Below are 16,619 nucleotides of genomic sequence, written 5' to 3' on the forward strand. Positions count from 1 at the left end.
CAAGGGCTCAAGCTACAGCATCCAGTTCTGGCTATTACGTGCCCCAGAACTTCCAGGTGAGCCACACTCCACAGAACCAAACCCTGGATCCAGTTTAGGGATGTTCACATGCCTGCTCTGATTCCCCATTTTGCCTCGTCTTTTCGGAGGGGGTGAAATCCCCTGAAGGCGATTCCACTGACAGTAGCTTCTGCTTAATAACAAGCCACCTATTAGCAACTTCCAGTTAACAGCCACAGTTGGCTGGGAACTGTGCCCGTGGTGTTCACTTGAAGGCTAATGGGATTGGTTTAAGAGGTGACAGCTAAGGAAGAAGCTCTGGGACCCGCTTTCCCTGTCTGCAGCTTCCCAAAGCTGCATGCTCCGGTGCTTTCTTCCCTGTCCGCAGCCTCACAAACTTGCCTTCCACTGATGGGCAATAAGTGAATAACAGCAGCCATTTGCTGGCAGCCAAGAGGTTGCTAACAAGCAGGCTGTACCATATCTTGATGTGATGGGGTCACCTGCTTGTGAGCGCCCCTCTGGGGCCAAGGGGTGCCCCGTACGGTCTTGCCTGGTCACCTGGCAAGATTCTGGGGCTAGGATCTGACTAGCTCTATCTGCGGTGCTGTCAACTTGTGGGTCAGGCTTGCGGCCAGTCTTTGGCCACAGGGGCTTGGGCCTTGCCCAGACCTAAGTTCAGCTTGTACTTGGAGCTGTCCACAGTGCTGCTGGGTTCCCAAACAGTCAAGCCCCTGAGAGGAGCTGCCTGGCCCTAGCCCTAGCCCTAGCCCTAGCCCTAGCCCAGCAGCTTCTTTCATATTGCCCTGCGGTGCTCTGATTGTTTGCACAGAGACAGCCACTCTATCCTCCCTGGAGGACCTCTTGTCTGCTTCTCTTGCTTGGATGGGGTGTGGCAAGGCTTCCTGTAGAGGGTACCAGGCTTAGTCCACCCCATCAAACTTGGTGACTGTTTGGCTTTTTCAGGGAAAGAATAAGAATTCTTATGCTGACAGGACAGATGGAAAGATAGACTCGCTGGCCCAAAGACTTAACACTCTTAGGCCTCAATCCTGGAAACACCTCAATATGCAAGTGACTTTAAGCATGCAGACTGATTTTGAAGGGAATACCCAGGTGCTCTAAGTCTGGGACATGAATAAAAGTTTGCAGGGTCAGGCCTCATTTTAACTGGGCTGGAACAAGTGGAACAAAACAAACACAAAGAATATGCGGGAATGAGGAAGAATGAGTGGTACAGTGACAAGATAGCAGGTTGACTCAGTGGGGGATTGTGTTTCCTTAGTGGGTCAATGAAAATATTTTAGAAGTGCTATTATTCATCGCTATGTGTATTGAATCAGCATTTGAAAATGCTTTGGCGCTGAAAAGTGCTACTGGTACAAATACGATGCATTATCCCTTGTTAAAATATGTTCCCACTTCCTGGACCTTGTAATTAACTATGCATTGTGGTTCTGCTTGGAGAAGGGATTCTAAAAGCAGCAAGGGGAGGTAACCTCATTGTTTATGGCTTGTCCCTGACTTCAACTCAGACATGCCTGCTTTACAAGGAGATGAATTTGCTTGGTTTTCCTGGACATTTTTAGTGCTTCAAGGAGCCGTTTGTGGGGCTACGGTAAGCAGAGGTCTAGTCTGGTTATGCCGCAGTTCCAGGATGAGGGATATAGATGGAGGACGACAGGAGCTTGTGTTGTTTCTGCCCAGCTAATGGCTCCCTGAGGCAACAAATAGCATATGGAAAGTGCAATCCCCGGCTCTTTGCACAGGACGTTTGTACGGCAGATTGAAGAGCAGTGTAAAAAGAGGCCAGTATCATTGTCTCCCATATAACCCAGAGGCACAGGACATACCCTCCGCTGTCCAAAGCAATGAGAAACCCCAATGGGAAATGCCCTCTGGGGAGCAAAGTCTGGTGGTTGCGTTTGGAACCAAATTTTCTCCTGGTCCACCCCTAAGTCCTGTATAATACATGAACATGCTGGTCCATTATGCTCCTTTCTCTCCTCCCCCACACCTACCCACACACACAGGAATATGCCCAACTCTGGTACAGCTGGGGCTGTTCGGAACAAAAATAAACAAACGAGTCCACCCCCTCGGATAAGCCCCTTGCCGGCAGCGGCTGTTACGGCTTCGCTGGCTCTTTAATCCACCTGGATGAATAATTTACTCCCCTCTTGCAAGTCATCAAATATTTATCCTCCCCGTGAATTTCCCAGCCTCACCATGTCATTGCTAGGGCGGAGGGAGAAGGGAGGAGCTAAGAGAGGAACCAGGAAGCATAACTGTCACCAGGGCTCAGCATCACTAGAGCAGATAAGGTACCTGTAGCCAAGAGAAACCTCGCCTGTCCTGCTGCTGGTGTCCTTAGTGTTCATTGATCCTTTGCTTTGCTTTTCTCTCTGTGATCTTTCTGGTCCCGATCCTCACAGACTTTTGAGCACAGCACTCCCTCAGCAGCCAGCCACAGGGATGGGACTTTTTTACTCTAGGGAGGAGATGGGTCCAGGTGCCTCACTGTTGGGATTTAGTTTTGCAAAACTGAAAGCAGGTGCGGCTCTGGCTGCGGCTCTGTGGGTCCAAGCTCTCAACGTTTGAAGGAGAGGGTGGGAGCTGGAGAGGGAATTCTATGAGAACAGGGCTGAAGGAGGTGCGGGTGGAAATGGTGCAGGCCAGGGTGGCTGCGGGAGAGGTCCCAGCCTAGTGGTAAAATAGTGTAGCCAGGAGGGCAGAGGTGGAAAAAGTAGCCTATAAGTTACTTGAGTAAAAGTGCTGCTGTTTTCACTTCTTGATACTTGAGTACTATCAAGAAGTGATGTGTGCATGTACTTTTACTCAAGTTGTTTTTCCAGCGGGACACTGGTGACTTGTACTTAAGTACATCCCCTGCCCCCAAGCAGCTGTACTTTCTGCACCTCTGCAGGAGGGAAACTCAACCTACTAGCAAATTAGCCCCTTCTTGCAAGTGTCATATTAGTTGCTTTCAGCACAACTGCTGAAGCCAAGCCCTCACCTGCCGGGCACCTCTCTCCTAGCCTGTCAGGGAGAGGGCTCTCAGCCTCTCCAGTACCAGTCTTGCTCTTCTTGTTCTTTACAGGCCTGGAGGACAGGAGCTGGGGTGCTGCTGGCTGTGTGGCTGCTCAGTCAGCCCCTGCAAGGGTCAGTTTTGGAAAGGGAACATGAGCGGCCATGGGGGAGCACCCAGTTCCTCTAATGGCCTCTGTAGTCAGCAGGCTGGATTGTATGGGCAGGTGTAGGAATGCTGGTGAGGGTGGAGCTGTGAGCTGTTGCAACCCTCTGTAGTTTGGTAATCCTGCAATTTTGATTGTGCATGAGTGAGAGAGGCATGTTGATAAGTCTTGGCTGCTGATGCTGGAGGCATTTATATATATATATATATATATATATATATAAAAAATTGGAGATACACATCTCCTAGAACTGGAAGGGACCTCAGGAGGTCATCTAGTCCAGTCCCCTTGGCAGGACCAAGCAGCATCCCTGACATCTATTTGCCCCAATCTCTAAATGGCCTCCTCAAGGATTGACCTCACAACCTTGGGTTTAGCAGGCCAATGCTCAAACCGCTAGAGCTATCCCTCCCCCCCCGACACTTGGCTCCGACACCCAAGTACATGACTGATGTCAGAAGGGGGAGAAGCTGAGTCTCATTTCAGCAGATCCCAAATAGAGGGGAATGCTAGGAGCTTGGATGTCCATCCATGCATTCCAAAGTGCACTTTCTCCATGTCCGAGTCCTGCTTTGTGTGCCCTACTGGGTCTTTCTTACCATGGGAGGCTGCAAAACTGGGCAGATCCCTGGGGACCAGCAGTGGCCTGCTGGGATAGGTGCTGACATCACTAGAGGAGAGTCTGCTAATCACATTAGGTGAGTCTGTGGCTCTTGAGGACAATGGAAACCTAATCTCCACTTCCTTTGAAACTGGATTCTCAGGATGTGCAAATACCAACTTGCCCTGAGCTGTGCAGTGGAAAACCAGACTGGGTGAGGAAAAAAAATCCCCACCCAGTCTCCTTAGTGGCATGGTGCCTAAGGCACAGCTCTGAGGCCAGGATGCAGTTCCTATGGTGTGCACCTGAAAGCGGAAAGGTGAAACAGCGGATGCGTGTTAGGCCCAGAGCTTTGGCTAACTCTTGAGCCTGGCATCTCCATCGGGGGAACCTCAGGAAGAGCCTGTAGAATGCACACGGAATACAGGGCTCTTTTTTGGCAATTGTTCCACGTTATAACATCTAGTGAAGGGCTTGACTCAGAAAACAATCCAATTCTGGAGAGGATGGAGCTTTGAACCTGCACCTGAATTTTGCAAATGGCCTCTACCCTTACCACAGGCCTCCCAAATACCTCAGCACCAGTTCCTCCTCTCCCAACTACTCTCAGCTGCAGCCTAGATTTCAGCTGAGGTGCCTCTCCAGCCCAGAGACAAGATGGTGAGTTGGGCACAAGGGCATGAGTGTAACGTTTGAGGCTAAATGCAGGTAACAGAAATTGCTGCAGGCCTGTCTGTCCAGCATGCAATGTCCTAACACTCTCAACCCTTTTTCAGAAGACTCATGGGCTGGGTTGCCATGGCTGTGCTAAGGAACATGTGGCTTCTCTTGGGAGATGGGAAAAGAAACCTTGTATGGTGGGAGGGTTGTGACATCCAATACATGAGCTTAGTGTCCAGTAAGTCTCTCTCTAAACCCCCACTCCATAGCTGCGCAGTAAGGTCAGCCCAACAGAACTGTGCATTAACTAGTTCCTCCGACCATTGTTTTAGGGGTGATCCAGACAAATGTGACATCTGGGGAAACACACCTCTTCACCTAGCAGCAGCTAATGGCCATCTGAATTGCCTCTCCTTCCTGGTGTCATTTGGGGCCAACATCTGGTGTCTGGACAATGACTACCATACACCACTGGACATGGCTGCCATGAAGGGGCACATGGAATGCGTGAGGTACTTAGACTCGATTGCCGCCAAGCAGAGCAGCCTCAACCCCAAGCTAGTGAGCAAGCTGAAGGACAAGGCTTTCAGAGATGCAGAGAAGAGGATCAAGGACTGCGTGAAGATGCAGAAGAAGCACCACGAGCGGATGGAGAAGCGGTACAAGAAGGAGATGTCTGACAACTCTGACACCATGAGCTTTTCCAGCTATTCCAGTAGCACTCTGAGCAGGAAGTTCCAGCACATGTCCATGGTGACTTCCCTGCCATATTCCCAAGCCACTCTCCATGGCACAGCCAAGGGCAAGACCAAAATGCAGAAGAAGCTGGAGAAGAAGAAGCAGGTGGATGGAACGTTTAAGATCTACGAGGATGGGAGGAAAAGCGTGAGATCCTTGTCGGGCCTGCAGCTGGGGAGCGATGTCATGTTTGTAAAGCAGGGCACCTATGCCAGCCCAAAGGAGTGGAGCCGGCGCAACATCAGGGACATGTTTTTAACGGACGATGATACCATCTCCCGTGCCATAAGCGACCCAGGTTTGCACATAGACTCAGCCCATTCGGAGGCCAGCACAGATTCTGGCCATGATTCCTTGTTTACCCGGCCGGGGCTCGGCACCATGGTGTTCCGGAGGAGCTACATCAGTAGCGGTCTCTTTGGGGTCGGCCAGGAGGATGCCAGCACACTGGGCGAGGGCAACCTGGCTGGGGTAGGTGTCAAACTGCGGAGCCACCTGCAGCGCTCGCCAAGTCTCAATGACAGCATCGGCAGTGCCAACAGCCTGCAGGAGAGGAACGCGGAAGAGCTGCCTTGGGAGGAGGTGGAGCTAGGCTTGGACGATGACAATGAACCTGACACCAGTCCCCTGGAGGCTTTCCTGGCCTCCCTGCACATGTTTGAGTTCATCTCTATCCTGAAGAAGGAGAAGATTGACCTGGAAGCCCTCATGCTGTGCTCAGATAATGACCTGAAAAGCATCAACATCCCACTGGGGCCTAGGAAAAAGATACTGGATGCCATCCAGAGGAGGAAGCAGACCCTAGAGAGGCCTGAGGTTATTGCAGACACTGAGCTGTAAGTAGATGTCTCTTGCTCTCTAGTCCTAAAGCCATATACCCCTCAGCATGGTCAGATGGGGAAGTGAAGGGCTTAAACATGCTCGCGTATGGCCTGTCTGAGGAACGGCACATTAAGCTAGGTTTGGTTCCAGTTCTGGGGAAATGTTTGGGTCAAATGTACTTGCGCATTCCTACTGGTAGAGTTCAAATGGATGCTAAGTTGGCAGGTCAGGACTTAGACCCTGATTTCTAAAAATGATACAAGCTTGGCCTTCGTAATGGTGGGTGCAGTTCTGTGCCTGTATTTAATTCCCAGTAGAGAGGCGAATGGGTGAGGTGGGGGTGGTAGCCGTAAGTGTAAGTGGTAGCCACTATGCCCTCAATAATGACGAGTGCAACATGCATTCTGTGTCTGCTGAATGGTATGCCCATGATCCGCTAAGCCCGCCAGCTTGTGTGGTTTGGCCAGGCCTGCTGACGGGGGCTGGTGGGATGGGGCAGTTTGCCCCAGGCCTGGCATTTCAAAGGGGGCTGGAGCACCAGCCACAACGGCTTCTACTTTGGCAGCTGGAGTTCTGGGCCCCTTTGAACCGCTGCGGTGCTGCTGCATGCAGCTCTGAGGAAAGGTCGGGGCTGGGCTGTGTTCCAAGCGGTGCTCAGGGCTGATGCCCTAGGTCCCGTCCCTTCCCACCTTGGCCACACCCCTTCCAGGGCCTGGAGGCAGGCCCCCCCTTTCACTGTCTCCCTGGGCTGTGGCAGCCATCAGCCCCACTGGTTTGGCTAATGCTGCTGGAAATTTTCAGAGCTGCCTGGGAGATTTCAACACATCCTCCACTGAGAAGAGTGGAGGGCGCGAGTGTAAATCCCCTGGAGTGCTTTGAAAATCTCCATCCCTCAGCCAGGCATCCAGTGAAAATCTGACACCTTGTCCCCATGCTGAACTCTGACTCATTCCCTCTTAAAACAAAAAGCAGTCAAGTAGCACTTTAAAGACTAGCAAAATAGTTTATTAGGTGAGCTTTCGTGGGACAGACCCACGTCTTCAGACCATAGCCAGACCAGAACAGACTCAACATTTAAGGCACAGAGAACCAAAAACAGTAAGCAAGGAGGACAAATCAGAAGAAGATAATCAAGGTGAGCAAATCAGAGAGTGGAGGGGTCGGGGGGGAAGGTCAAGAATTAGATTAAGCCAAGTATGGATGGGAACTTTCTGAGTCACTATAGGGGCTCGTCGGCATACTTGGCTTAATCTAATTCTTGACCTTCCCCCCCCACCCCTCCACTCTCTGATTTGCTCACCTTGATGATTTTTTTCTGATTTGTCCGCCTTGCTTACTGCTTTTGGTTCTCTGTGCCTTAAATATTGAGGCTGTTCTGGTCTGGCTGTGGTCTGAAGAAGTGGGTCTGTCCCACAAAAGCTCCCCTAATAAACTACTTTGCTAGTCTTTAAAGTGCTACTTGACTGCTTTTTGTTTTGATAGTGTACAGACTAGCCCAGCTTCCTCTCTGTTATCATTCCCTCTTGTTTTCACCATTATTCAGTCTGGGGCTGGGATATCTGCTCTGTTTGGCCCCAGGGGGCCCTTGCTAACAGGTTTTCTCTTTTGCTTTACAGATAGCAGTGTGTATGAACAAGAAAAAAACCAGTTCTATGTTGCCAGAAAACCCAACCCAGCGACTCCTGCACTAGGACAGCCGAAGCCACAGTGTAGGCTAGTCCCTTCTGACTGACTGCCTCCTTCCCCATTCCGCCTCCAGCCTAGGGGCCTATGCCTGACAGGAACCTGCTGCTGAGAGGGTTCTCTGAGATCTGGCCTTCCTGATGCTCCATCTTTGCAGAACGGGAGCTCCCTAGCCTGCTTGCTGGAGGGGCAGCAAGATCGTACTACGCTATGAAGCTGACAGGTGAAACTCCAGGTGATCACAGTTTGACAAAGCTCGGAAAGTTATGGACAAAGAGAACAGTGTGATACCTTGGGCTGGACCAACAAATAAATCATTATATCCATAATCTGCTCTAGGGAGGCGGTGTGGATTTCTGGAATGGGAACTGGGCTATCTTGCATTTGTGTCTGGCTCTGCTGTTCACTCGGTGTGTGGCTCTGGAGAAATCATTTGCAGCCACCCTTTCAAAAGCGATTGCTGGGATTTGATGCCTCATGGGTTGGGTTCCCAGCTTGAGATACCTGGGGTCTGAGTTTCACAGCCCCACAGCTCTGATTTCTTTAAGGCTTGGGGGAGGAGGGCGTTCAGCCCCTCCTAAAATCAGGCCCCAGACGTCTCAGATGGGGCATCCAGAAAGAAAGGCACCTCAAATCAATGACCATGTCTGAACACATTGGGCTTTAGTGCTCTGCGCCTCAGTTTCCCATTCTGTAAAATAGGGAGAATGCTCCCTGGAGACAATAATCTTGTCCTACCTTGCAAGGCTGCTGTGATGTGTATATAATTAGCATTTGTAAAGTGCACTCAGAGCCCTGCCTGGAACACACTCCAGAAGCGCCAAGTGCAACGATTATTATTTTTAATCAAGGTGGATCCAAACTAAAAACCCACCTCCAGGCAATGGCCACTGAAAGCTGAGCCCAGGAGAGATTCCAGTACCACCCAGCTGGTGAGAAGAGCACCCCAGCCAGCCTCAGTGGGTGGTACATATTCCTGTTGGTGGTGCACATCCACACAGGCCTTGATGCACATAACAAAATTTATTCCACCCACAGAGGGAAAAGAATTAGAGGGAACACAGCCTCCAGGCACCCTTGACCCTTGCTCAAAACCCCAGCCCAGCTCAGGATGCCCATCACTGTGTTTGCACTGGGCCTAGCCAAACACCTTTACCCAAACACCCTGGAACTCTACCGACAGCTGGTGCAGCCTGGGCCCAGTTTCTTTTGGACAAATGAACTTGCCTCCAGAGATGGTGCTTCCAAATACGCTGCTCCTGAGGAATACTTGGGGATTTTTCATCCTTAGTAGCCCTAAGGGGGATACCACCTGTCTCGGAGTGTATAGGCATAGGGTAGTATCCCTTTAACTAAACTTTGAGTTGCATAGAGCATCAATTGATGGTAAAGAAATGGTATCAAACATACCATTACAACTCCTTACCCTCCTGCCACTAACAGATCCGTGGAAAGCTTTGGCCGAGCATTTAACCAAGTGCCTTGTGCTATGGTAAATTTCCTCCTGGCCTATAAAAAGCAGCCTAGAGCCAGGGCGGTTCTATCTAGTTTCTAAGCCACAGAACTGGGTGAAGGCTCTCAGATGATTATCCCTCCCTTCTGCCTTGCCTGTTGCTGTCTGTGGACGTGCCTGAAAATGTCACCTTGGTGCATGTGGTATTTCACTGCGAAAACAACAAGAAGTCCTGTGGCACCTTATAGACCAACTGATATTTTGGAGCATCAGCTTCGAGTCGTTGCCCACAAAAGCTTATGCTCCAAAATATATTAGCCTATAAGGTGCCACAGGACTTCTCATTTTCTTTCAAGGCATTGATGATAGCAGGATTGAATTGAGTGGCCAAAATGGTGGCATATGTGTGTGTGCGCGCACGCACACACGCGCACGCACACACGCGCACGCACACACGCACACACACACACACGCACACACACACACAACTTCCCAGTTCTTTTCCCATGCTTGTGCTGCACACCCTATGTGATCTTCATGGATCCCTGCCTTTGTGGCTCTGCTATTCCTAATGGACTCAGGGAGTTCCCACCTTGGGAACTTCCAGAAGAGGAGCTAACACAGGGCTGTGATCACCAGGGAAAAGGGATCTACCAGTGGCAATTTATCAGTCACGTTTGAACCACAAACTCTCTCGTCTTCTGTGAATTACACGGTGCTTTAAGGACTAGCCGCACCATCAGCCCGACACCTGCAAACAGAACTCAGATTCTGCCCCAACTTCCCTGGGTCAGCTCTGAGTCCCAGCAGTGAACTCTGGTGCCTTTCGAATATTATGACTCAGGCATATCCGCCATGAGCAACCCTGGCAGTAAGAGAGAAAGGTGAAGGTCCATTTAGCTCTTCCTGGAATACTTGCAAAGAAATGCTGGATGCTCCAGTAAGGCGAAAGGATATAAACCCACACGGATGAGGCCCATCAAGGGCGGGTTTGCTTTCTAGCTTCCCATAACCAGGGTTCCCTGGAAGCTGAGCATGGCTGCCCAGGAGAGATGCAGATACTACCCATCTGATTAGCAGAGTGCTCACAGCTGCCCACAGTGGAAACATGTTTCAATTGGTGGTGCACATCCACACATGCCTTGGTGCACATAATAAAATTTATTCTGCCCACGGATGGAAAAAAATAGAGGGAACGTTGCCCGTAACTCGGGTTTGGGTTGGGTTTGTGGAGCCCATTTTCACAGAGGAGGAAGGATGATGGGTAATAAGTCCACCTAAGAATGACCGAGTGTGTGGGGCACCATTGTCAAATGAAGAAAAGTTAGGGATAGTAGCTATGAGGTGACACCCTGAGGATTGCACTTAATAGCCAAAATCTTTTAATATCTATTTTGTTAGAAGTCTAAATCTATATGTTCAGATCCACATTTCCTCAAAGTTCAGGGTCACTCTGCTCTGGGGGTTTCGGTTCTGATCTCTACAGCCTGAGTTTGCAGGCATACCCCTCAGCCCAGTGTTAGCAAGTGGAGTTAGTCAGGGCTTTCCCAGTGAAAAGGCTGCCTCCGAAAATGCTGATTCATCGAAGTGTGAAGCTGCCGGTGGGGGAAAAGGTCAATTTCAACTTGGAAAACATTTTGGAAATAAAGTTTCAAATAATTTTGACATTGTCAAAACAAACAACTCTTGTCTTTTTGGTTGGAAACGTCTCACTTAGAAACAAACTAATCTGAGTAAAAAGAATGAAAAAGCTGAAATTGAAATGAAACCTCTTGATAGACCCAAATCAACATATTTTTGGCTCACAAAGATTTTCAAGACGTTGACTTTTTTGTCAGAATTTGGGACAGGAAAATGTTTCAATATCTCAAAAACATTCCTGGAGCAATAAACTCACTTCCTGGCCCTCTCTGGCAATGTCTACGCTAGAAGCATACGTTGTCAGGAAAATCCCGACAGAACCGCTATTGACAGATTGCTGCTACACACAACTTGCTCTGTCAACAGAGAACTGCCCGGCTTCACTGCCCTCTGGTGACAGAAAGCGGGATGCCAACTCTGCAAACAGGGCTGCCCAGCAACCGGAAGCCCTCTCTGGCAACAGAAGCGGCTATACCTTGCACTTGTGTCGATAGTGCCTTGTCGACAGAGAGTTATGCCTCGATTTTTTTGAGGGCCCTGTCTGTGGACAGAACACTCCAGTGTAGACACAGCATCTGTTAGCCAGCTCTTTAGTAGTTGCTTGAAAGCCTGGCTCCAGTTGGGAAGCCTGTGTAACCCTCTTTAGCTCACGTTGCAAATGCGCTCCTCGCTATAGGTCATTGTGTTTGTTTCATGGTTTTCCTGGGGCACCTGGATGACGTGTGACGTGAGCTGTGTCTGCCTGGATCTGGAAGAAGGTGAATTCCTGGAGGGAGCAGTTTGGAGCAGCTGGGTCACGCCAGCGCTCCTAACTTCTCAGCTGCACCTGCCCCCTCCTGGTACGGTGTGTGTCACTCTGGGGCAGGGATGAGGGGTGACACCCAGCCATGTGGCTTGCAAAGTGTAGTGTCCAGGGAGCGTTGTGTGGTTAACGTTTATCCCACAGTGTTGTACAGGTGGATACGCTCTTGTCCGGTGCCCTTGGGACCTGACCAGGGCCAAATAAGAGAATTTGCTGGATCACAGGAGGTCATAATGTCTAGCAGCATCACCAACACTTCCACTGCTCACTGGGCTCTTAGAAGACATTTAGGGGTAAATCAGAGCTAGATAACAGCCCAGAACAGTGAGAGCCAGGACTGGTGGCTGGAAACAAACTTTATGGGACCTCAGGAAACTTGGCCACGCCCATGATCAGTGGGCATCCGGCTAACTAAAATTATGCCGGATTATGGATGCTGCTGGACAAGAAAGTGCTGGATTAGAGATGTTCAACCTGCGTTAGAGGGTGTTTTCTGGCGAGCGAGTCCTTCATGTAAAGAAGCAGTGTTACTCATGCTTCTAACTGAAAATACTGGGAGGCTTGTATTGACTCCTCTGGGCTCTGGAGCATGGCAAGAGGGAGACCATGACAGGCCCTCAGTAGCAGACAGCCCTAGCAGGCCACCTTGAATGTGGTCCCTGCCTCAGAAGTGAGAGGTTCCACAGAAGGCAAACAAGCCTGGACAGCTCCAGCCTGGATTCAAACTCGGAGTTGCTCCATTCATGAATGGAGGGCTTGGAACCCTTCTCCCATCTAGCACAAAGTGGCCCTGATATGTGAAAAGGTGAAAAATCCACTCCCTCCACCCCCCCACTGCTTCTATCCTACACATTCTCCCTCGCTGGTAACTTTCCACTTATTGCATGTTTATGTACGAAACCTCCCAGCGCTGCAGGTATCTGCTTTCTGTCGATTGTACGTGATTCCTACCTTAAAAGGAGCGTGTTGTTTACCCTTTGGTTATTCGAGCCCATGAATGTCCTTCCCCAGAACGCTGCCTGACAATTACACATTTTTAAGGAACATCTGTGTAGTGGCTTCCTTGACTCTGGTTTCGAGGCGTGTCTGGATCACAGGTCAAGCTTGCCTGGGAATTTGAGCTTGCTTTGCTTCCCAAAGCTGAAGTGAGGCTGGAAAGATACAGGTGAGGAGGGCAGAGTCCCTGAATGCCAGGGCCTGACTTTTATTCCTGTGATTAGCCAAACTCCAGCTGTTCTGCCCCTTCTATGTCACAGCTTTCAGCTCCAGCAGATCCCATTATAAAACCTCTCAGGGCTCCTGGATACACCTTGTCTCCTCTCCTTGGCCCTGGGGACTTTTCCTGCTCAGGAGCTTGGCTCTATTCTCTCTCCTTCCTGGTAACTGAGTGTCTATGCAGATGCCTGTGCATTTCTGGCTGCATGTGTATGACCATGGTGAGATCAGCTTGTTTGTCTGACCGTACAGCAAGAGCCAGAGCCTGTCTCTCAGCTGCAGGCACAGTTGTGACCCCCAAAGGGCTCCAGATTAGAAGCCAATACAGAGCAAGGGTGACTGGGTGCTTAGTCCAGAGGCAATGGAGTCAGTGTCGAGCTGTGTGACGTTGGACAAGCCATGGAGTCTCTCTTAGGGTTCTCTCTGTGATACAAAATGCTGCATTCTTATCTTGGCTTAGCTAATGCCAGTTAAAACAGCCACAGAGCCGGAGCAACTCAGGGCACCAGCACATGGTTCAACTTGCGGAGCCTGGGGTTGAGGGTGAGCTGCTAACCCAAGTTGTCTGGTCTTCCCTGCTCTCTGAATTCCTTGTTTTGGCTGTGTGAATATACTCTGAGCCTTCCTTGGCCAGCCGTAAAATGGGGATAATACAAAAATCCCTGATGGCCCAGGGGGCTGAAATACTTGAATCACTGAATAGGTGTCATGTGCTCAATTGGGTGAAAAGAGCTCAATGTATTTATTCCTCTTTTCTTGCAAAGGATAGCGGCGCTCTAGGAAGCCATTATCCCTGCCGTCCTGTACAACGCCTGGACTGAAATGAGATGCACTGAGTCTCCAAGTTCCCAGCTGACACCAAGTCCTGAGAGCTGGCCTTTGCAAGACTGTCAACATCTTTCTCCCCTAACAGCACGCTGGGTTTACAACTAATGCAACAGCACCCCCTGCTGGAATAAATTGGCACTCACGCTGGAATTTAAAGCCCGACTAACCTCTGCAGAATTAAAGCCACCAGGCCAGAGTGAATGCAAGAGGTGAATGCAGACCTATGCATGACCACAGTCGTTCAAAGGCAAAATATAGGAGTAATCCTTTATAACAAGGTCCTTTACCACCATGCCCTTTCCAGCTCACTGCGACAGAAAACGGCTGTTTATGTGGTAATTACCCAGTTGTAATTGTGAGATATTGGAAACTGGATGCTGTTGTATTCATGCTCTGCACTGTGGAACTCACTGCTGTGTGTCCCAACAGCTTCTTGCACACCGTTCCTGCATGCACATTTGCAAGGACCTCACGTGGTCTGCAGTGGCCTCCTTCTGGAAGACTGACCTACAGCCTAGCTGAAGCGACGGCCTCTCTCTTTCAGCTGATCTCAGCTTTCTTTTGCCAGCATGTGACTGAGTCTCACCTCGACATTTCTCCTGGTGGATTCTAACTCTCCCCTCTAACCTCTCTACCTTGTGGGTGTGTAGCATGTAGCCCCTTCAACCCTCCCATTGAATCACAGCAGGGAGCTGGAATGGAGCTTGGCTCAGGATATCAAATTCCACACTAACTCTGGAGGGCATTGGGTTTAACTCCTTATAAGAGAGGCTCTATCTGGGACTGAAGTGAGGATTTGGAATTCTTCTAAATTCAGGAGTGTTCAGACCTGGAGTTTGCTTTGGGCCTGTCTCTGTTTGTTTAGATTTGCACGAGTATTAAATACAGCCACTAACCATACATTGTAGATATTCACTAATAAAGTAAAAAGTATACCACAAATAATAACCTAAGGGCAGCAGTACTTAGCCAGTACAGAGTTCCATTTTTTTCTACCCAGGGCGGAATAATTTTCCTCCTTGCACCAAGGCATGTGTGGATGTGCACCACCTATAAAAACATATGCCTCCTGCTGTGGGCGGCCGTGAGCACTTTGCTTATTAGCTAAGCAGTGCCTGAATCTCTCCTGGGCAGCCACCCAAGTGCTCAACTTACAGGGAATGTTCCACTATTGACCCAGATAACTTAGAAATGCACATACCACCCTCCTGGCTCCTCCCCTTCCAGCGCACAGCGCTCTCGTGAGCTGTGATGATAGAAGTAATAACAATGCCACCTACCCGCCATCCCCCCATTTTCAAACAGTTGGGTAAAAAGAGGACGTTTGCATCACACCATTTGCCCACTTGGGTTCAGAAGTAAAGGCAGGACATCCCCAAGACCTGTTGCGTTAAATTGTTCTTAGCTGCTGATCCCATAGGCTATGTCTACACTAGAGGGTTTTGTCAGCAAAAATAGCCATTTTTGTCGACAAAACCAGCGGAGCGTCCAGATTCCCAAGGGCCTTCTGTTGGCAGTAAATCCACAGAATGCTGCACTTTTGTCAACAGCTGTACCCTGTGCCCCAGGAGAAGAATGCCCTCGGTTGATAGATCTCTGTCAACAAAAAGCCAGTGTGGATGTTTCAGGGGTCCTTCTGTCAGCAGAAAGGGCTTCTGGGACATCGGGCAGCCCTGCCTGCTGTGCTTCCGGTTGGCTGTTTTGCTGACAGAGCAGCTGGGCAGTCCGGCCGCTCTCTGTCAACAGAAATTTGGTTGGAAGGTATTGTCCGACAAAAACTTCCGTCAACAAATTGCTGTAATCTAGGACTAGCCATACACTGAGCTTTGTTGTTAAGGATGCAGTGGAATTTATGGAGAGCATGAGAGAAAAACTTTTGGTGGGGCTGCGAAACAATCTGTGAAAGCATCTTAGAGGGCGAAAGGTCAGTCAGGAGGTGTTGCAGGGATGTCGGTACCAGAGAGGAAGGGCAGAGGCAGGGTCCTGGGAAGCACCGCACGGCACTGGGGATAAGAAGCACTGGTTAGAAGCTGCCAGGAAGGCCAGCGACCTGCCAGGAACAGAACGGTACCCATGAACACTGGGTTCTTTCAAGAAACCAGGCACCGGATTCCTGGGAAAAGAGCAAAGGACACAAGAGAGGCAGCCTCTGCCAGGCCCAAAATGCTTTGCTCCAGCCAAGAAACTCCCTTCCCATGCCAGCCGGAGATTTCTAGACTGTTCTGCTCTTCAGCTGGCAGTCAGTAGCAGTGATTGGCCTCTTATCCGCAGCCTCCCTGAGCTTTGTGATTCCACTAACCATCTGATCCTATCCCAGAGCTTCCCAGCTCTTAGCTTCCAACCTATTTTCATTTGCAGGTCCCTTTGGAAACATGAGCCATCATCTGGGAGATCCCAGGTTGAAAAAACACTGCTTTAGAGAGTGAGACAAACACCCTCCTCTCCCCTCTCACTATCCTCTCTCTCACCAAACCAGCTGGTTCAGCCACTACTTCCTGGCGTGGCAGAAAGGCCCAGAGCACGTGAAGACCTACAGGTGAGAGAACCTGGAGGTTGATCCTGTCATCAGCCCAGACCACAACAGCTCAGGAACCCCTTTCCCTCCCACAGCATCTTACAGCAAGCACAGGTGTGAAATGGTCTCCCCGTACCCAGCCAGTGGGAAGCATTTCAGAGTTCCACAGACAGGCTGCAGTACGCAGAGCATGGATGCGATGTGGAGGAGGCAGCGGTGCAGAAGTGGGAATGTTTCTAGTGAGGCGAGCAGGCAGGATCCCAGCAAACTGCTGCTGTCTTGGTGCATGTACCAGAGGGAAGCAGGGAGCCTGGTGGGAACCTGAGTGAGATCCACCTGTTTCCAAGCACTGTATAGTTCCAAACCAAAGTTGGAATCTTCCCTGGAGCCTCAGCACAACCAACCTGGCGGCAGAGCACAGGCAGGAGCAGGTGATGCCTGGACCAGTGTGGCTGGGGGGCCAGGCA

At 50.2% G+C, this 16,619-nt stretch overlaps 1 protein-coding gene across 2 annotated transcripts in view; it reads left to right on the top strand.

The window, feature by feature from the left end:
• The window catches only part of USH1G (USH1 protein network component sans), a 104,627-nt gene that overhangs the window by 10,122 nt on the left and 77,886 nt on the right, over nt 1-16,619 (top strand). Inside the window, exon 2 of one of the 2 annotated variants that reach the window (XM_075014705.1) lies at nt 4,788-6,033. The exons of the other annotated variant lie outside the window; for it this stretch is intronic. Within the exon in view, the coding sequence (XP_074870806.1) occupies nt 4,788-6,033 (1,246 nt within the window). Of the gene's footprint in view, nt 1-4,787; nt 6,034-16,619 lie in introns of those variants that run through there. 2 annotated transcript variants of the gene reach the window in all.

This window comes from Carettochelys insculpta, chromosome 20 (assembly GCF_033958435.1).
Source record: "Carettochelys insculpta isolate YL-2023 chromosome 20, ASM3395843v1, whole genome shotgun sequence".
Classification (NCBI taxonomy): domain Eukaryota; kingdom Metazoa; phylum Chordata; order Testudines; family Carettochelyidae; genus Carettochelys; species Carettochelys insculpta.